Source organism: Schistocerca piceifrons, chromosome 4, assembly GCF_021461385.2.
Source record: "Schistocerca piceifrons isolate TAMUIC-IGC-003096 chromosome 4, iqSchPice1.1, whole genome shotgun sequence".
Classification (NCBI taxonomy): Eukaryota; Metazoa; Arthropoda; class Insecta; order Orthoptera; family Acrididae; genus Schistocerca; species Schistocerca piceifrons.
In genome coordinates, this window is record NC_060141.1 from 365891883 (window position 1) to 365914535 (window position 22653).

The 22653-nt window shown below is 41.5% G+C and overlaps 1 protein-coding gene across 2 annotated transcripts in view; it reads left to right on the forward strand.

Annotated features, from left to right (window-relative positions):
• LOC124795222 (cleavage and polyadenylation specificity factor 73) overlaps window positions 1–22653 on the forward strand; it is an 83841-nt gene that overhangs the window by 1811 nt on the left and 59377 nt on the right. For both annotated transcript variants that reach the window (XM_047259140.1, XM_047259141.1), the window contains exons 4-5: window positions 12417–12514; window positions 13826–13954. In XM_047259140.1, the coding sequence (XP_047115096.1) occupies window positions 12417–12514; window positions 13826–13954 (227 nt within the window). The remainder of the gene's footprint in view (window positions 1–12416; window positions 12515–13825; window positions 13955–22653) is intronic.

Consider the following 22653-nt stretch of genomic DNA (forward strand, 5'->3'; position numbering starts at 1 on the left):
ATTTATCTTTCTGATCTGTTCGTTCTATCCGGTGAGATTTTTTTTTTTTAAACAAAAAACACTAATCAGCTACTGAAACATCTTTATCTTCTATGGGTTGCAGGGGTTACGACCCCTGGGGAGGTGGATGGGTATTCATACAGGGCTGTCTTCACTTACACGTTGTAGCTACGCAAGGCGCCTAAATTTGTTTATATTTAGTTTGCCCTCCACCCAAAACACCCCATTTCCCGCGCTTGTCCCGTTAGTGTCATTTGGCTTCTTGTGGAAAGTGTGTGTGTTTGTTTTTGTTTCCGCCATATTTGTGACGTCATGGGTCAAAGCAGACGGGTGGGATCGGACGCTTCCGTATTTCCACATTTTCTTTGCGTGGCGCCATCCTAATGATTGCTTTTGCGTACGTCAGACTTAATACTATGGTTATATTTATACTTATAAAATATACTATATTCTGTAGCTGTTGCTTCTTATGTCTATTTTTTACATTTATCACCTTACAGCTGATATGCTAATGCCTCATGTTACAATCACTATCTTAAAATTCGTTGAAAGAATATAAACATTTTTCTATTAGAAAAGATTGTAATTTTGTTTTAAAAACATTTTCCGTGTACGTTCTTAGAAAGTTTGGTAGCTTGTTATACCAAATCAAACCATTGATATATGGACTTCTATCAGTCATTTTTAACGTTGTTCTGTCACGGAAATAGTTACACTTTGTTCTAGTGTTGTGATCGTGTAAATCACTGCCCTTGATAGCTTCTGTTGGTTGACTTATAAAAAATACAACTATTTTGAAGATGTACAGAGAATATATTCTCAGATATTTGCGCTCCACAAACACTTCACGACATGAATCTCAATGTCCCATCCCATGTATAAGTCTTATTGCTCTTTTCTGTAGTAGTAGTATTCTTTTTAAATGTACATCAGCTGCACAGCCCCATAGTTCAATTCCGTAATTAAGAAAGGGGTAAAGTGTTCCATAATATACTAATTTCAGTGCTTGGCTAGGAACTATCTTTGCAAGCTGACTGAGGAGATATATGGCACTACTGACTTTTCCGCATACGAAATTAATGTGGTATGTCCACCGCAAATTTTCATCAACATTTACACCCAGGAATTTGCAGTTGCTATTTTCTGTTGCAGAGGTATTACACACGCTATTCATATTGTTGTGATGAGAACTGCCTGTTTTAAATGTCAGTAGTTGAGATTTAGTGACATTCACCTTGATTCCCTGATCATTGAAGTATTTTGTTACTTCTCTTACACCACTAGTAGCAAGAGATTCTAGCTCTTTAGCTTCACTCCCATAGAATAAGATTGACGTGTCATTTGCATAGCTTACAACATGGGAGTTAATGGGTTGTGCAATGTCATTAATATATATAAGGAAGAGAAAGGGTCCAAGGATTGAGCCCTGTGCTACACCTTGTTATACATGTTCACTGGTGGACTGGGAGTTCATGATTTTATTATCTAGTTTGTATGACAATTTAGTGCTTTGCTTACTATTCAACAGGTACGTGGTTAGAAGATTCATGGCTTGATCCCCAATACTATAAGATTTTAGATTTTTAAGAGGTACCCTATGGTTTACCGTATCAAATGCTCTTGTCATGTCCAAAAATATACCTGCAGTCTGCATCTTCTGGTCCAACAGACAGTAAACTTTATGGATGAACTGTGTAACTGCTGTGGTTGTACTTAGCTCTTTTCTGACGCCATGTTGGGAATCTACAAGCAGTTTATGTTTTGTGAAAAAGGCACTTAGCTGAGAAAGGATAATGCTTTCGAATATCTTACTAAAAGTGAGAATTAATGATATTGGTCTATAGTTGAAGACTTCTTCCTTGCTTCCCTTTTTATACACTGGTTTCACTACACTCATTTTTAGAACCGTTGGATACATGTTTTCTCTAATGCTGCAATTAATCAGGTGAGTAAGAGGTTTAGAAATTTCTTTTAAACATGCTTTAGTAATAGCACTGGATACGCCATCCCATCCAGATGAAAGTTTTTTCTTTAGCATGTATATTGCCCTGTGAACCTCCTACTCATTCGCTTCCACAAATTCAGATTCAGTACACTGGGTGAGATGGCACCGGATCTCTATCTGTGAATCTGTAATATGCGTTGATTGTTCAACAGAAATGTAGTAGTTATTAAAAATATTACATATAGTATCTGGGTTTTTTAAAATGTTACCATCATGCCTTATGCTGAGAGGTTCCATGTTCATCTTGTTAGGACCTTTTCGGTATTTGTCAATCAACTTCCAAGATGCTTTGCTTATGTTATCAGACTGTTCTATTGTTTTGCTGTTAATCTGCTTCCTTAGACTGATAATTTCAGTTTTAAAAGTTTGCTTGGCCCTATTGTATTTTTCTTTGAAAACCTGCATAGTAGTAGCTTTATAAAGCTGGTTTAGATCATGTACTTGCTGCCTGAGCCTAATCAGATTTGTTGGGAGTTTTATTTAGTCTAGGATTACTTCCATTTTGACAGTGTTTAACTACCTTCTTGATTTCTCTGCCTGGACAACTATATTCATAATGATGCAATAGGGTTGAGTAGAATTCATTCCATTTCTCATCCGACCCTTTTACCTGGTACACACAATCCCATTTCTCATTCGCCAGTTTGTCTTTAAGAGCATTAATATTTGAGGTATTCAGCATTCGTTTCTGTAGCACAATTTTTGTTATTGTAGGCACAACTGTATTTTTGTATTCTATCACCTCACAGAAGTGGTCAGAATAGAGAAAATCTAAGTTACTGTAATTTACCTTATCTATAACATCTTTGTTGATTATAGCATAATCTATTCTAGTGGAACATGTGTCCGTCACTCTGGTGTCAGAGTTCACTATATTTACAAGGTTGTATGAGGTCAGTACATCACTGAGTTTCAAGTTTACTATACTATTTGAGTTTGCATCTATATGAAAGTCACCTAATATAGTAAGGTCATTAGAACCAGCCTGACCAGCAACACTACTAAGTTTATCCATAAACAGCATTTTGTGGCCTATACACTCCAATCACTTTATGCTTTGGTAACTGAAGATCATTACTGTGGAGTACAATATCTGTCACTTCAATTGATTCTTCTTTGGTGTGGCGTTCAAGAAAGGAATTTTTTTTAGCTTCCACAACCTTATTAACATAAATTGCCACACCACCACCTTTATGGTTTTGCCTACAATAACTACTTGCTAGTAAGTAACCTTCTAATCTATAGTATATTATTTCACTGCATTTTAGCCTATGTTCTGTTATTACTAGTACACTGTATATACTATCTCTATTTTAGGTGCTGTCTTGATGAACTTCATTTCTCTTTGTAGGTTTCATGATTTGTCTTTGTGTGAGTGAGGCGGTTGAAAATGAATTGGCTGAAAGCAGTCAGAACTCCTAATCTAGAAAAAAATGGTTTACAATGGTCTGCTTTTTGCTTGACATAATGATCCTCATTGCTCCTTTTCCTCAACAACAGCATATTCTGGTAGCCTACAGAATGGCCCCACAGTAACACTCCATAGCTGATGTGGCTGTGGAACATTGCATAGTAAGCTGTTAGTAGGCATTGTTCTGATATTACACTATTAAATTTCCTCAAGGGGTGTAGAACCTATGAAATTCAGAACAAATGTGCTCAGTGCACTGTGTCAGATTAACTTGGTATCAATGATAAAGCCCAGAAGCTTAACAGCTGCTGTGTCACCCAGTACTCCAGTATCACGAATGCTGTGTACCATCATCTGTGTTTTGCCGTCATTAAATTCCATTTTGTTCATCATAAACCAGACATCACTGAATAATACTTCTGCCTGTTGAACAGATCCCTGTGGCACATAGTGTTGTAATTTCATTTCACCTGAGTCTGCTTCTTTCACTGATACAATCCTACATCTGTTATTCTGGTAGATTTTTAGAGTTTGTAGAATGGCTCCTCCAATACCATACAGTGTTGGCTTGGGGACCATGGCTTTATGCATTATACAATTGAATCCCTTACCAAGGTCACACAGGGCTGATCTTCCTTTATTTACTCCATCACCTTAGCTAACACCAGTTTTATAGATACAGGCCTCTGGCTTGACATTTCATGTGGTGAGTTACAGGAGTGGAGAACTTAAACTTCGCTGTGTCGGTAGGCGGAAGTTTTATCAACCATGAAGTGTGGCTCAAGTGGGCAGCACATGTTTGCAGCAAAGGCATGCTACAAAATCTCAGATACAGTAAAACTTCCCATAATGGACACTTCCCAATAGCAGTCTCTTCTCAGTAGCAGACATTTTAAAATTCCACTGCCAAATAACATTATCACTTGTGATAAAACTCCTCTGAATAATGGATATTCTCAATAATGGACATGGACACTGAAAATTATCTCCCAACAACAGTTAAAACTTCCAAATAAAGAACAGCAAGAAAACGACGACAGTTGTAAGTTAACTTACAACAATCGTAATTATACATTCCTTCACGTGGTGCAGCATGCCTCCACTGAGAGCAGTTGCATCTGTTGCTATTAGCTTCTTTGGTGCTGTAATGAATGGCTTTGATGATGCCGCTACTGCTACATTGATTTCACACGCCAACTTTTCATATACACTGACATACTGCTTGACTGGTCAATCCATGCCACTGGTGACAAGTCCGCCAGCGAGTGCCACAGAAGGCACATTTAAAGGCACCCATTTAAACCAGTACAGCAGAAGTGCCACCGAGAACGTTTCTGAGTGGCTACGTGTGAAGGGGCCCCTAAAGTGTATACTGTTTCTGACTACAAGTGAGACAGTTTATGTCCTGTAGTGCTAAGACATCACAAAAACGAAAACAGTCAACAGTGAATGAAAAGGTAGAGATAATCAGTATCTATGAAAAGGGAAAACTTCGAGTTAGAGATACGGCCCCAAGGTTTGCTGGCAGAAAAACACAGAACAGTGACATTTTAAGAAACATAAATGGCATTCTGAAATCACCTACTGGAAATGATAATCATACCAGTAAATGCACTTTTCCCAGAACACCAGGCTCAGAAGTTGACAATTTGACTTTTGAATGGTTCTGCTGTGCTTGCAGCAATAACTTGCCAGTTAGTGGATCTTTGATCCGCAAGAAAGCGGTCGCATTTGCAAGGAATTAGGGCTTAACCAACTAACTATTCTACTGTGTGTTAATATGGTAGGCAAATTTGAAAAGCCTTTAATTATTGGTAAGGCTGTGAAACCTAGATGTTTTAAGGGTATTGACTCGAGTAAATTGAAAGTGGAGTGATATGCTAATAAATGTGTGGTGTCACCGCCAGACACCACACTTGCTAGGTGGTAGCCTTTAAATCGGCCGCAGTCCGGTAGTATACGTCGGACCCGCATGTCGCCACTGTCAGTGATTGCAGACCGAGCGCCACCACACGGCAGGTCTAGAGAGACTTCCTAGCACTCGCCCCAGTTGTACAGACGATTTTGCTAGCGATGCTACACTGACAAATACGCTCTCATTTGCCGAGACGATAGTTAGCATAGCCTTCAGCTACGTCATTTGCTACGACCTAGCAAGGCGCCATTACCAGTTTATATTGAGATTGTAATTATGTATCATCAAGAGCGATGTTCTCCAATTATGGATTAAAGTTAAGTATTCCAGAAGCTATCTACTATTTTTGGCTACTATAATTACTTTACCTTGTTCCAGACCTCACGCCAGTCTGCGTGAGCTTAAACGCGTGCATTTCGGCCTCCTCTAGCAACACGGTGTTGGCTCTTCTGCCAACACATCAAAATGATCTTGGATGATGAGAGCAATAATGACTGAATGGTTGCTGGCATTTTATAGAAGAATGGAAAGACAAAGGAAGACAGTGATTTTGTTTGTTGCGTAATGCCGCTTCCCATTGCAATGTGAAAATAATCTTTTCGCCGCCAAATTCAACTTCGCATTACCAACCACTGGATCAAGGGACTGTTCAAAATTTCAAGGTGCTTTACAGGCAAAAAGTGTTGAGACATATTTTGTCTTGAGTGGACAGTGTTGAATCTGGATGTGAACTTGGAAAATCTGTTAGTGTACTGGATACAATTCTGTGGATTTCTTCAGCCTTAAAACAGATAACATGCACAACGCTCGGCAACAATATCAAGAGAGCAGGTTCATTTTTAATGACTGCTTCAGCAGTTGATGGCAGTGTGGAAGAAAACAATCTCAAGGAACATGGGCTTGAACTTCACACTTCAGTAGAGGAATCTTGTGGATCTGAGGGATATGCCAATATCAATTATGCACTGTTCGCAGAAAGGACATCAACTAGCATAAGTTAACTCGTAAATGAGCTTCATCAAGAAGGGTGTGGTGACAACGTCTTGAATGGACAACAAAATGAAGATGATGTAACTGAATTGGACTTTCAAGTAAGCAGGCAGTGGAAGGGAAAAGAAAACTGAAACACCACTCTTTAGTGAGGAGTGATGACGAATGACTTAGTTTAACACTGGTGATTATTTCAAACCAACCTTCCCAATATATGAAAGAAATTTTATACTAGTGTGAGGGGTTTTGTTAATGTAATATTGTACTTAAATAGAGGTAAATTTTCACTACTTTACTTATATAGTAGTACAGTACTTTTCTGTCTACAGTACATTGAATGTACTATTGTATACTGTATTTTTATTCTTTTTTTAATAACGTTCACTTCTTAAAAGAGGACATTTTTATTTTCACCGCAGATGTCTGTTATTCAAGTTTTACTGTAGTTTTATTGGGGCTCAACATGCTTTCTGTTGAGAGTTTAATGTACACCCATGGTCTTCTGGGCCATCTAGCAGTACTGTCAAACCTCAGGTATGGAACTTTACGCTCACTGGTAATGTTACAAAGAAAGGAGCCTACAGTGTCTGTAAAGGGGGGGGGGGGGGGGGGTATAGAGAATTCAAACTCAAGATTACCGTAAGTGCATAAGCTTGTTGTCCTAAGACTCTGGCAATTTGTTTGAAACCAAGAATGCCATCTAGATTTGTGTCAGAAAAAATTTTTAAATTTCCAGTTTTTGCAAATTATTATTATTTTATTTATTTTTAGTTTTCTTAATCTTCCTGTTTGAGTGCTTTACTCAGTATCTCCTGTTTTAAAATTAAGGTATTCAATATTGCAGTCCCAGAGGTAACCACATAAATAATACTGTGGCAATTGAAATTAATCAGACAGGAAGAAAAATTTATGAAGAACCAATCACTGTGTTGGCTGATAAAAGTATCTCTAACAGCTACACTGGCAAAGTTGTCATAACCTTAAGACGAGAGACTCATTATTTGATAGGACAGTGATTCAAATCCCTGCCAGTGCAAGCAGATTTAGTTTTACCATGATTTCTGTAAATCACTTAAGGCAAGTGCAAAGATGGTTCTCTTCAAAGACCATAGTTGATTTCCTTCCCCACTCTTCCTCAGTTTAAACTTGTGCACCATCTACAATGACGTAGGTGTTAACAGTACATTAAATCCCAATCTTTTGCCTCCATTCTATCCGCTTTTGATATAGCAAGATGGTGTAGTGGTAAGACATATTTTGGAGTATGGCATTTGGCAACTCAGTTGCATGCCCAGCCATCTTGATTTAGTTTTCCATTATTTCCCTTAATCACTGAAGGAAAATGCTGGGATGGTTTCTTTGAATGGGTATGGCCGATTTCCTTCTCCATCATTCCCTAATTTAGCTTGTGCTTCATGTTGACAGGATCTCAAACCTTAATCTTCCTTCCTTCTTTCCTTTTGATAGTTTCATAAGAAGCACTGTACAATCTTCGACCATCTCTCATTTGTACATACAGTGTCTGTCCCAAAAGTTCCCATAGTGATTTTTGGTAATTGGCAAAGCTGGCTGGCAAGATGGAGCATCAGGCAGAGAATTTGATGGGGGATCTAAGCTTTGAAATGAGACCAATGTCAGTCACTTGTGACAGTTCTTGAAGCAGGGTCACACTCCGTGCAGAGATATGGAGATATGTACTGCACCCTTGTCGAGATAAAATGTACCAGTTTTTCGAGCAGCATAGTGCAATCAAGTTCCGTGTGAAACTAGGGAAAGCGGGGTGGAGATGCCCGAAATATTTCGGAAAGCTTATGGTTATTAGACAATGAAAGAAAGTCAAACTTTCATATGGCAGAAGAGGTTGTTCGAAGGTTGGGAATCTGTCAACGATAATGTTGGCTCGAGATGCCCGTCGACATTACAAATGGACGACTTGATGCAAAAAGTGTGTCAAGTTGCAGACAAGGATCAACGATTAAGTGTTTCAATGATTGCAGAGGAGTGTGGAATCCCCAAAATAATTTTTCACCACACTTTAATGGTGGATCTTCCAGTGAGGAAAGTCTGTGTGAAAATGGTGCCAAAAATCCTGAAGATGGAGATGAAGGAAAAATGTTTGTTGAAGTGCCAGGAATTGCATGAGCAGTACAAAATGGACCCAGAATTTTTGGACAGATGTGGGTTGAGATGTGGATTTTTAAGTATGAACCCAAAACAAAGCATCAGAGCAGCAATTGGCACACAAGGAGACTCCTTGCCTGAAAGAAGCAAGGATGAGCAAATCGCGAATCAAGGCAATGTTCGTTGTGTTTTTTGACAGAAAAGCTGTGGTTCACAGTGAATTCATGCCACAAAGACAAACAGTCAACAAGGAATTTTACTGTGAAGTGCTCAAAATGCTACACAACAGGGTTTGATGTGTCCAAAAAGAAGTTTGCGACATTGAATCGTGCACTGTAACACCACTGCACTCAGTATGTCCGAGTTTCTGGCCAAAACAGGCGTGGCAACGCTGCCCCAGCTGCCATACAGCCCTGATCTGGCACCAGCATACTTCATTTTGTTCCCAAGGATCAAAAGAACACTGGAAGGAACTCAGCATGGGACACTGGCTGTGGTAAAAGCAACTTCAATGACTGCAGTGAAGGAGATTCCTATTGACGATTTCCAGGGTGACTTCAGTAATTGGATGAAGTGTCGTAACTGTGGATTGAAGCAGGGGGAGCCTACTTTGACAAGATTTTGAACTGAAATTGAATAAATAATTAAAAATTAAATTCGATTCTTCAGTTTCTCCTAGTGTATTTGTTGCTCGAACAGTCCACGGGTATACTGCCGGTTCATGGTGTACAACGGGCACAATATTTCGGCAATCAGACATGTCGCCATCGTCAGGTGCGCTGACGAACTGAGCTTCTGAGGGCGGGCAGCAGATTTAAATCCCCTCCCCCCGTGGGCCGCTCTCTTTGCCGTCCGCCCGCGTGCCGGCGGTCGCGAATACGTGGGCGTCGGAATCTGTCGCAGTGTCGATGTGCTTGCTACGTCCGCCCCGGACGCCAGTTTGTACTTCTTGTTGAGAGTCCTTAATTACATTCAGTGTCGGGTCCCAAGCCTTGCTGAGATTGTAGCCTCAATCTCGATTGATCAGATCTTCCCTGGTGCGAATTTCGATAGCGTCCCTTATAATGCTGTCCCAATATTTAGAGGTCTGAGCCAGGATCTTGGTACGCTCGTAATCCATCCCGTGTTTCTCAGACAAACAGTGCTCTGCTACTGCCAACTTATTTGGATATTTCAGTCAAGTGTGCTTTTGATGTTCTCGGCAACGATCTTTGATGGTGCGTACTGTTTGTCCGATATAAGTCTTCCCACACTCACAGGGAATTTGGTATATGCCGGCCTTCCTCAAACCGAGGTCATCTTCCACACTTTCCAGTAATACCCGTGTTTTATTGGGCGGGCAAAAGACGGTTTTAACTTGGTGTTTTTTTAATATATGGCTGATTTTCCGTGATAGTGCGCCATTGTACGGAATAAAGGCAGTGGCAACCTCTTCTTCTGTGACTTCATCCGTCTCCACAGGTTGTGCTGTGGTGGTGGGACGAAGAGCGCGTCTAATCTGCCATTCCGAGTACCCGTTTTTTCGGAACACGGTTTTGAGGTGTTCCAATTCCTGGGGCAGATTCTCTGCGTCTGAGATGCTACGTGCCCTGTGTACTAGTGTTTTTAGTACTCCATTCCTTTGAGAAGGTTGGTGGCAGCTGTCTGCATGCAGGTACAGGTCAGTGTGCGTTTTCTTCCTGTACACACCGTGGCTCAGGGTACCTTCAGCCCTTTTCTTGACATTGAAAAGATGCAGCGCCTGCTAGATGACGACTCCTATAGGAAGATCAACGCTGATCCCACGAAGAAGGTGGAGAACAAGACCAGGGCTCTACTCAAGGACGCGGATCTACCAGAGGGGGACGTCAAGAAATTGTCATCTCAAGGACCTGTACCAGCAAGACTTCATGGACTCCCTAAGGTCCACAAAGAGGGGGTACCTATGCGCCCGATTGTCAGCAACATTAGGGCACCTACTTACTTGCTGGCAAAATATCTGGCTGAATTAATTAGCCCCTATGTAGGTAAATGCCCTCACCATATCCGTAATTCCATGTATTTGTGGTTTTCGTGAAACATCTCGACAGCTTCAGACTGAAAGACACTGATATCCTAGTGAGCTTCGACGTGGTTCCACTATTCACCAGGGTACCTCTATGAGTCAGTCAAGCTTATTGGGCAGAAATTTGACGAGAAGACCACCGAACTCTTTAGGCATGTCTTGACCTCAACGTATTTTCTGTTTAATGAGCAAACAGATGGAGTCGCAATGGGCAGCCCACTCTTGCCGGTGGTCACGAATTTGTACATGGAGGAAGCCTTGGCGTCATCCAATTGGAAACCTACTTGTTTCTTCCGTTATGTCGATGACACGTTCGTCATCTGGCCCCATGGTATGGACAAGCTCCTGGATTTCCTTACACACCTAAACTCCATACATCCAAACATCAAATTCACTATGGAGACCGAAGCAGAAGGAAGATTACCATTCTTGGATGTCATGGTCAAGAGTAGAGCTGATGGTACCCTGAGCCTGGATTTCCTTACACACCTAAACTCCATACATCCAAACATCAAATTCACTATGGAGACCGAAGCAGAAGGAAGATTACCATTCGTGGATGTCATGGTCAAGAGTAGAGCTGATGGTACCCTGAGCCACGGTGTGTACAGGAAAAAAACCCACGCTGACCTGTACCTGCATGAAGACAGCTACCACCACCCTTCTCAGAGGAATGGAGTACTAAAAACACTAGTACACAGGGTGCGCAGCATCTCAGACGCAGAGAACCTGCCCCAGGAATTGGAACACCTCAAAACCATGTTCCGAAAAAGCGGGTACTCGGAATGGCAGATTAGACGCGCTCTTCGTCCCACCACCACAGCACAACCTGCGGAGACGGATGAAGTTATGGAAGAAGAGGTAGCCACTGGCTTTATTCCATACGAAGGCGCACTATCGGGGAAAATCAGCCATATATTAAAGAAACACCAAGTTAAAACCGTCTTTTGCCCGCCCAATGAAACACGGGTTTTGCTGGGAAGTGTGGAAGATGACCTCGGTTTGAGGAAGGCCGGCATATACCAAATTCCCTGTAAGTGTGGGAAGACTTATATCGGACAAACAGTACGCACCATCAAAGATCATTGCCGAGAACATCAAAGGCACACTCGACTGAAATATCCAAATAAGTCGGCGGTAGCAGAGAACTGTTTGTCCGAGAAACACGGGATGGATTATGAGCGTACCAAGATCCTGGCTCAGACCTCTAAATATTGGGACAGCATTATAAGGGAGGTTATTGAAATTCACTCCAGGGAAGATCTTATCAACTGAGATTGAGGCTACAATCTCAGCAAGGCTTGGGACCCAGCATTGAATGTAATTAAGGACTCTCAGCAAGAAGTACAAACTGGTGACGGGGGCAGACGTAGCAAGCACATCGACTCTGCGACACATTCCGACGCCCACATATTCGTGACAACCGGCGCGCGGGTGGACGGCAAAGAGAGCGGCCTGCGGGGGGGGAGGGGATTTAAATCGGCTGCCCGCCCTCGGGAGCTCAGTTCGTCATGTCTGACGATGGCGACATGTCTGATCGCCGAAATATTGTGCCCGTTGGACACTATGAACCGGCCGTATACCTGTGGACTGTTCAAGCAAAAATAAATTCATTCTGAGAACCCTGTATCAATGGAAATAATCAATTTTTGAAAGTATAATGTAATTGTATAGATAAAAAATCTACTCATCAAGAGGAGGCTGGAGAACACAAGCCTTCGGAGCCAGTGGCTCCTTCAGGCACAAGGGTTGAAGGGGAAGGAAGAGCGGTGAAGGAAGAGGACTGTTTTTAAAGAATGTATAGAGGAGTGAATCTGTATTACAAAAAGTTAACATATTGGTAGTGTTAGTATGTACATAAAAATCCACCTCTTTCTCTCTCTTTAACCATACATGTATGTGGGATTTAATAGTTTTACTTTTTCCCCAGTTGGACTGTGGTATTCATCCTGGTTTATCTGGAATGGATGCTCTGCCATTTGTTGACCTTGTTGAAGCAGACGAGATAGATTTATTGCTGATATCACAGTAAGTCTAGTAACTAAATTCTAGATTAAAGGTAGCATTTTTAGGAAATACATTTGATATTCATCCAATTTCTTTTTATTAAATTTGTGGATTTATCATCTACACTTAATTTAGTAGTGTTGTTTTTTATTTGTAAGCATAAATTCAGTGTTTTTTTCCCCTTCTTCTTCAGTGTATAATTTCTTGCATATTGACTAATTATAATTGTTTCACATGCTCTCTCTTCTATCAGTTCTGATGTTTTATAAGTGAAAATAATGTAGATGTCATCAAGTGTTCAGGAATTTTAAGATAGGAAAAACTGTAATCAAGCATGATTATGGCAACAATTTTTCATTAAATCATTGTTAGCAGCTTTCTGTATTTTGGTTGTATATTGCAGTTATAGGGCTGGAACATAAAGCAACAACAAATTAGATTTATTTTAGCATATTTAGAGCTGCAGGTTTAAATGTCTATTCAATTAAATGCAACCCTTTTTGATTGTGTGACTGGTAGGATATATGACTGTTCAATGAATATGATACTGCACCATGGACAGTAATGTGTGTTGTAACCCTTTTAGTCCTGAATTTTTCTGGAGGAAAGAAAATATTTCTTTATGTGGTAATGCTCTTAGGAGAATTTTGATGGTTTTAGATGCAAGATTTATACCCGTTTTCAAAACATACTTTGTACTCTTGGGTTCATTTTATGGACTAAAATAACTAATTACAAAATAGTCTCTATTTTAATAAACAGTAAAATTATCATTTAGTAATTACCATGCTTAATAACAATAACTACATGCAGTTATACTGTGGAAAAGTGAATCAACCAGTACATTCACAAGTATGTACTTCAGGTTTCCACACAGAAAAAATACTTCTGTTGCAGGTAAGACACAGTAAAAGTTAATGTACACAGCTGTAGCTAGAGGGTCTGAAAGGATTAAGGAGGTCGTGCGCCCCCCCCCCCCCCCCCCCCCCCCAAAAAAAAAAAAATCATAAGTATTTGAAAAGCATAGTGATTCACTGCCAACAGCTGCTGATAAAAAATTTCTGTGTTATACAGCCAGTTTCAGTCCACAGACATTCATCAGGTATATTTTAATACAATAAATAAATTTTTATCAGGAACTCATGGTGGTGAATCATGGCTTTTTTTAACTTGTGTGTGTGTGTGTGTGTGTGTGTGTGTGTGTGTGAGAGAGAGAGAGAGAGAGAGAGAGAGAGAGAGAGAGAGAGATTCATTTTAAATGCCACATTTTGATCATTTAGTTAATTTTTAGAAATAGGTGTATATGTGCAAAGCTTTGTCACTTATTTCCAGTTTTCATCTAGACCACTGCGGTGCCCTGCCATGGTTTCTGTTGAAAACAAGTTTCAAAGGACGATGTTTCATGACTCATGCCACAAAAGCTATTTACAGGTGGCTTCTCTCTGATTACATCAAAGTGAGGTATGATGCATATTCACGAGATTCTTCTAACTAAGCTGTAAAATATATAGGCCTATCACAAATTCCGTATAAATTACAGTATAGATGTTTTAAGCATATCTTTGGAGTCAGCACTGAATATTTACTAGAGATTTTATCATTAAAAATAGTGATTTGAGTTTGATTGAAGTAGTTTGTGTTATAGTTTGCGTGATGAAACAAGTAAAAGCTAGATAAATAATATTATGTAAAATTGACTTGCCTGTACCTCTTAGTACTACAAGGTGCTCAACAATATAGGTACAGTGTGCACTCCTTGTCTAGGTGTCTGAACTCCATATTTATGAGTGGTAGAAATCAGAAGACTTTGAGCTGATAGTGTTTTGTGTCCGGTAATTGCTAATCTTAACTTTCACACTGTATTATTTGCAGTATCATTATAATAGCCATTGTTGTATGCTTTGCTACATTTCACTGACATACACTATGTGATCAAAAGTATTTGGACACCCCCAAAAACATACACTTTTCATATTAGGTGCATTGTGCTGCCACCTACTGCCAGGTACTCCATATCAGTGACCTCAGTAGTCATTAGACATCGTGAGAGAGCAGAATGGGGTGCTCTGCCGAACTCACGGACTCTGGACGGGATCAAGTGGTTGAATATCACTTGTGTCATGCATCTGTATGCGAGATTTCCACACTCTCAAACATCCCTAGGCCCTAGGTCCACTGTTTCCAATGTGATAAAGAAGTGGAAACGTGAAGGGACATGTACAGGACGAAAGCATACAGGCTGACCTCCTCTGTTGACTGACTGACACTGCTGGCAGTTGAAGAGGGTTTTAATATGTAATAGGCAGGCATCTATACAAACAGTCACACAGGAATCCAAACTGAATCAGGATCAACTGCAAGTACTGTGACAGTTAGGCGGGAGTTGAAAAAACTTGGATTTCATGGTCAAGTGGCTGCTAATAAGCCACACATCCTGCCCATAATTGCCAGATGACACCTCGCTTGGTGTAAGGAGCATAAACATTGGATGTTTGAACAGTGTAAAAATTCTGTGTGCAGTGACAAATCACGGTACACAATGTGGCATTCCCATGGCAGGGTGTGGTTATAGAGTATGCCCAGTGAACGTCATCTGCCAGCGTTTTTAGTGCCAACAGTAAAATTCGTAGGCAGTGGTGTTTATGGTGTGGTTGTGTTTTTCAAGGAGGGGGATTGCATCCCTTGTTGTTTTCTGTGGCGCCATAACAGCACAAGCCTATATTGATGTTTTAAGCACCTTCTTGCTTCCCACTGTTGAAGAGCAATCGGGGGTTGGTGATAGCATCTTTCAACACAATTGAACACCCATTCCCAATGCATGGCTTGTGGCAGAGTGGTTACATGAAAATAACATCCCTGTAATGCACTGGCCTACACACAGTCCTGACCTGAATCCAATAGAACACCTTTGGGATGTTTTGGAACACCAGCTTCGTGCCAGACCTCACCGACCAACATCGATACATGTCTTCAGTGCAGCACTCCATGAAGAATGGGCTTTCATTCCCCAAGAAACCTTCCAGCACCTGATTTAACGTATGCCTGTGAGAGTGGAAGCTGTCCTCAAGGCTAAGGGTGGGCCAACGCCATATTGAATTCCATCATTACCGATGGAGGGCACCACGAACTTGCAAGTAATTTTCAGCCAGGTGTCCAGATACTTTTGATCACATAGTTCACAGTTATTTTATTACACAAAGTGCGTAAGCATTCAGAATGATACCTGTACTGTGGGAGAGATGTTGCATTTGCTTTCTCCACATACCTCTTCTCCCAAAGGCACTCCAAGTTGTGGTGCAGGGGCTGGATTTTTCCTCCCCCCTTCCTCCCCCATCTAAAATTGCCCAGGTGTATATGCACAGTCCTTTTGACGAACCCAGCAGTACTAAAAGAAATACACCAAAATGTAAGTATTATGACTTGTCTTTTATAGAATGTTGGAAATTACATCCTGTGGATGATATTCTACTCTCTATAGACACTCGTCCAATTTGCAGCATCTCTGGTGTATCTTGATTTTGTGTCTTCATTTTTCCAGTGTCCTGTGAATATATAGCTCTTAAAGCAGGCATACAGCAAAAGAAATAATCACAAGCAAATAAACAGGTTGTCTTGGATTCCAGGAATAGCTCAAAATGTGGAGCTAACCAGTTATGAAGCCTTTTTTGTGTTGCCATCTTTGCTTTATCTGCAGTGTATAATGACACATCTTGTTGAAACTATGAATGGCAAAGTTCTGAAAAATGCCAGTTCAAGTCCAACCAAAACTTGCAGCATCCTTCATATTGATCAGAAATCTCAATCACTGTGACACTATTTTTGTTCCTGAAAATTTGAGACTGAATAATCCTGTGTGAGAAAACTACATGCAGTGCTATCACCAGCCGGTTGTGTTATTTGATGTTTATTATCGGTTGTATGAACATTTATGTCTTTTCAGTAATGGTAATTCTGGTTGTTCATATAAGATGGGACTGGTCTCATTTGTCTTCCACAGCCTGCCCGCAAATTTAATGCTTTGCCAGGTTTCAGCTACACTATGTAATCAAAAGTATCTGGACACCTGGCTGAAAATTACTTAATAGTTCATGGCGCCCTCCATAAGTAATGCTGGAATTCAATATGGTGTTGGCCCACCCTTAGCCTTGATGACAGCATACAGGCATACGTTCAGTTAGGTGCTGCAAGGTTTCTTCGGGAATGAAAGCCCATTCTTCATGGAGTGCTGCACAGAGGAGAGGTATCGATGTCGGTCGGTGAGGCCTGGTACGAAGTCGGTGTTCCAAAACGTGCCAGAGGTGTTCTGTAGGATTCAGGTCAGGACTCTATGCAGGTCAGTCCATTACAGGGATTTTACTGTCATGTAACCACTCCACCAAAAGCCGTGCATTGGGAACAAGTGTTGAATCTTGTTGAAAGATGCGATCACCATTCCCGAATTGCTCTTCAACAGTGGGAAGCAAGAAGGTGCTAAAACATCAATGTAGGCTTGTGCTGTGATGGTGCCACACAAAACAACAAGGGGTGCAAGCCCCCTCCTTGAAAAACACGACCACACCATAACACCACCGCCTCCGAATTTTATTCTTGGCACTACACACACTGGCAGATGGCATTCACTGGGCATTTGCCATACCCACACCCTGCCATCGGATCGCCACAGTGTGTACCGTGATTTGACACTCCACACAAAATGTTTCGACTGTTCAGTCATCCAGTGTTTATGCTCCTTACACAAAGAGAGGCGTCGTTTGGCATTTACCAGCATGATGTGTGGCTTATGAGCAACCGCTCGATCATGAAATCCAAGTTTTCCCACCTTCCGCCCAACTGTCATAGTACTTGCAGTGGATCCTGAAGCAGTTTGGAATTCCTGTGTGATGTTTTCGATAGATGTCTGCCTGTTACACATTATGACCCTTTTCAACTGTTGGCTGTCTCTGTCAGTCAGCAGATGAGGTCGGCATGTACACTTTTGTGCTGTAAATATCCCTTATTGCCACCTCACTATCACATCGGAAACAGTGTACCTAGGGATGTTTAGGGGTGTGGACCGCGTTCGAAGTCCATGAGTTCCATGGAGCACCCCAGTCTGCTCTCTCACAATGTCAAATGACTACTAAGGTCGCTGATATGAAGTACCTGGCATTAGGTGGCAGCACAATGCACCTAATATGAAAAGTGTATGTTTTTGGTGGTGTCCGGATACTTTTGATCATGTAGTGTATCTCTTGTCATTCCCTGAAATGAGGAATATCTGTTCCCACCCCTTGCCTCATTACTCATATCTCTGGAATATGTTACATCCCTGTAATAGATCTAAATCCAAGGCCTGTACCATACATCCTCTCACCACCTCCCGTCCAGTCACAAGTGTCACCTATCCCATGAAAGGCAGGGCTGCCTGTGAAACCAGTCATCTGATATACAAGCTAAGCTGCAACCACTGTGCTGCATTCTACGTGGGCATGACAACCAACAAGCTGTCTGTCTGCATGAGTGGCTACCGACAAACTGTCGCCAAGAATCAACTTTACCACCCTGTCGCTGAGCACTCTGGCCAACACAACATTCTTCACTTCATTGACTGCTTCGCAGCGTGCACCATACGGATCCTTCCTACCAACACTAGCTTTTCAGAACTGCACAGGTGGTGACTCTCCCTGCAGTACATCATACATTGCTGTAACCCTGTCAGACCTCGTCCTTCAATAGTCACTATCCTTCACCCACTTACTCCATTCCCTGCTCCCATTCCAGCACTACACGGCCTTCTATTCCACCAATGCACCCACACATTCTTTTTATTTCTCTCCTTTTTCACTCTCCCCCACCTGCCATCTAACCACCCAATTGCACCTAGCTGCCCTATCCTGTCCCCACTAAGTCCTGTGTCCTTGCACTAGCAGCACTTTACCATCCCCCACACCTACCCTGGTATCCCTCCTCCTTCCCTCCACAGTCTCTCCCTTAACCCCATTAGCCAGATTGCTTCTCATGCAGCATCTCCCATCTCCAGTATATGGTGAGTTACAATCTATCCTTTTCATAATATTGTCATTATTCCATCATGGATTTTCTATTGTTTAAGCAGAATTACCTCTTCTGTGTCAACCCACCTGTATTCTGCAAACATTCATAATGTGAAACTCGACTCATACTTTTCTTACATGACATGGATTGTGTTAATCACTTGATGCAATATTTTCTGACTTCTGAAAAGAATTTAACTCAGTCTACATCTACACGTATTAACTAAGGACAGTTGTGCAGTGTATCACACGGAATTTGCGACTGAATTGAGGATTTCTTGCTAGAGAGGAGACATCTTGTTATCTTGGAACAAGACTCGTGGACTGGAGTAGAAGTAAATTCAGGTGTACCCAGGGGAACTCTGCTGTTCATGTTGTATACTAATGGCCTGGCAGACAGTACTAATAGTCTTGTACACTTCACAAAATGTTGAACAATACTATCCTATGACTACAATATCAATAAGCTATAGTTGGAAGATCACTCAAATATCTGAGTGATTAAAAAAAGGTCAAATATCACAACTGTTGTAAAATGGTTTGGCAGTGTGTGACTGATGTGCTTACCAAACATAGAATGTGTGATATAAATGATAACTGATGGCTGATTTGACAAAGTGGAGGATGTTGTTTGTGTTGATGTTTCAGTATGCGCGTTTAGCAGGATAGAGTTTCTCTTACTGTCCCCTGAGTTTCCACAATTGTGGAAAATATAATCAACAGTGTATGGGTAAAAACAAAAGAGCACTGACAATTATGGAAGTGGTAGAGGTGTTGCATCTTTTCTAGACATAGGTTACAGGAAGATGTAAGAAAATAATCAATATTCTATTCACAACTGGAAGTGGAAGAAAATAAAAGAATCGAAGCTCTCCAGTTCTTCCAAGGACGACGTATATGTTTGCATGTTGTGGTATTTTAATGACTGTCATTTGATTTTCATGGGTAATGTTATCTGTTAATGTCAACCACTCACTGGACTAGTGGCTGTTTTCTTTTTCTTCTTTATACACCATGCTAAAGTTAATGCAAGAAATACTTTGAACTGGTAATCATTGCCACTAGTGTCAAAATACTTTGTGGCAAATGCTTCAAAAGTGAGGTTAAATTTGACAAACTTTGTTGATGAATCTTCATGTTTGTTTAATAATCTTGTGAATGGGGAGAAGCAAATTTGACAAACAAGTTTGATCATTACCAGGGACCTTAACAGTTTGTAGGGATGTGGGTTCGAATGAACCATAGGCACAGTCATAGGTGAAGTGGGTGGCAGACTTGAGTTCATTAACAGGATACTGGGAAAATGATCCCATAAAAGCCTACTTAAAAAGTTTCAGGGACCAGCATTAAGTGAAGAATGTAGGCATATACTTCATCCTCCTAAGAATCACTCCGACAGAAACAGCAAAGATTGGGTTAGACTAATTACAGTGTGCACAGAGGCATTTAAGCAGTGAATCTTCCCACACTCCATATGTGAATGGGATGGGAAAAAATTACAATGATCTAAAATAGTATGTACCCTCTGCCTTTCACTTCACAGTAGTTTGAGTGGTATACAGGGTGGAAAAAAAATTGTGTCACGAAATTTTAACCCTGGATAGCTGATGCCAATAGGAACCAAAATTACTAATGTTGTGTAGGTCGACAACGCATAATTTTTAAACTACAGAAACTTGGCGCCACACGCTCCGATTGGCCACAGGATTGCCCTGTTACCAGATGCTCTGGACAATGCATGACTGTGAATGCTTTGCTTTCTAGAGATCGTGATGTATCCAAGGTGGCGCGCACATTCGGTGGTAGCATCCCAGCCTTCCCCTCTGGGGGCCTGGGAGCGAATCCACCAGGATCCCGACACATCCATTGTAGTTTCATGATAAGACATACTGGGAACAAACTCATCAACAGCCATTTGTTTGCTTACAGATAGTCTTTCACAAATTGTGTCGGCCCTGAAAACGGTCTTTTCTGTATCTAGAACAGTGTTTGCTTAAAGCAGGTGCTCAAACTGGTGACCCTCTGGCGCAACACAAACTTGGTAACATCAGATGGTTTCTTGCCGAACTCTTTCAAAGATTCCTGGCATTTCCCTGATGTGCTTGGCAGCATGTTGAATGCCTTTCTTTAATTCCTCTTCGTTTCTAGGTAGCTGGCATCTGGTTGGGTGAACTAGAATCTTGAAGAATCCCCAGAGGAAAGTGTCTGATGGCGTGAGGTCTGGTGATCGTGGGGGCCATGTCCTACGAGCACCTCTGCCAATTACCCAACCATCGAAGAGTTCATTTAAATATCTGTGCACAGCACAACTGTTATGTGCGGATACCCCATCATGCTGCAACCACATGCACAGCTGTATGTCCAGGGGAACATCTTCCAGCAGGCTGGGTAGAGTTCCTTGCAAAAAGTGAAGGTAATTTGCCGCAATAAGTCAAGGAGGTAGACAGACCGGCCCAATCAGATGGTCACCCACAATGCCTGCCCAGATTTGGAGCGAAAATTGTTCCTGGTGTCTGTGGACACACGTGACGCGACAATCTCCCCTTGCCTGGTAATGAATGTTTGGAGTGTTGTGAAGGTCACCCCGATGGAAGGTGCACTGATCGGTTAACAACACAATGGTGGGGAAGTTGGGATCTCATGCAACACGTCACAGAAACCACCGGCAAAACCCTAGCCTGTGTTCATAGTCCACTGCAGAATTTAAGTCTTGGACAGGGTGGAAACTAGATGAATACTGGCTGCCATCCCTCAGAACCTTCCAGACTAACCAATGAGTGACCCCCATGTCGTGTCCGACCGCTTCAGTACTTGTCATAGGTGCTTCCTCGAAGCGCTTGAGAACAGTCTCTTCAAATGCGGCATCCCCTCGTGTTTGAGGTCATCCAGCATCACCATGATGTCCCGCTAACGAGCCTGTTTCACCAAGTTGCCAGTGAATTAATGTAAATGTTTGCAGGTATGGGAGGTGACGTATTCGACATGTATGCATATCTCGTTGAGGCAGTGACAGGACGGTGAACATTTGTATGTGTGAACCAACAACCATAGTGCTGCCCATCAACCAAGGGAATGGCAACAGGGCAATCCCACGGCCAATCAGAGCGTTTGGCGCCATGTTTCCATAGTTTAAAAATGTTGTGTTGTCGACCTATCCAGCATTAGTGATTTTGGTTCCTTCTGGCATCAGCTAATCAGGGTTAAAATTTTGTGACACTATTTTTCTCCACCCTGTGTATGTAGATGTAGACACAGTTACTGCTTGAGCTGCAGTTTATATAGATGAAACTGAAATCACCTTAAAATGTTCGCAGAACAGTTTCTTATCGCCTGATTGTAGAGTGAACATGGTAGTTTTCGTACAAGGTGCATTCAAGTTACAATGCCTTCAATTTTTTTTTCTCAGGACTAGAAACAGATAGAAACATGCAATTTGTTTTTTAAAATATTTGTGCACTCATTGTGAATGCATTACAAAGAGCACTGTACAGCACTCAGAACTCTAGTGGCACCAGAATGAGTGAGGATTGTCTTTAATACTTAAAATAATGACATTTTCATTACAAGAACAGCATGTAATCATTGGTTTTCTATATTTTCGTTGAATGACAATGATTGAAATTCATCGCCTGTTAAGTAAGATGGTGTCATGGATGTGTCTAATGTGCATTCATGGGTGTGATAGCTCAGAAAAGACAGAGTATTGTTTGACCACAAACCAAGACATTCTTGGCCTCGCACCAGCCAGTCTGACAACGTGATTGAGCAGGTGGAGAAAGTTGCTTTGGAGGGTTGCCGAATCAATGTGAAACACATTGCCTCCAGAGTAGGCATTTCCGTAGGATTTGTGCACACAATCCAGCATGAAGACCTGAAAATGCATAAAGTGTTCTCCAGTGGGAGCCACGAATGCTGGCGGTGACCCCAAGACTATGTACATGCCATATTGCCAGGCAGTGCTGATGCATGACGATGGCATGAATGGGATTTTCTTTATCAATTGCGACAGTGGATGAGACATGGATGCCATTTTTTGATCCTGAAAAAAAGCACCAGTCAACTCAGTAGAAGCGTACACACTCACTGCCACCAAAAAAATTCGGTGTTAGCAAAGTGCTGAAATAATGA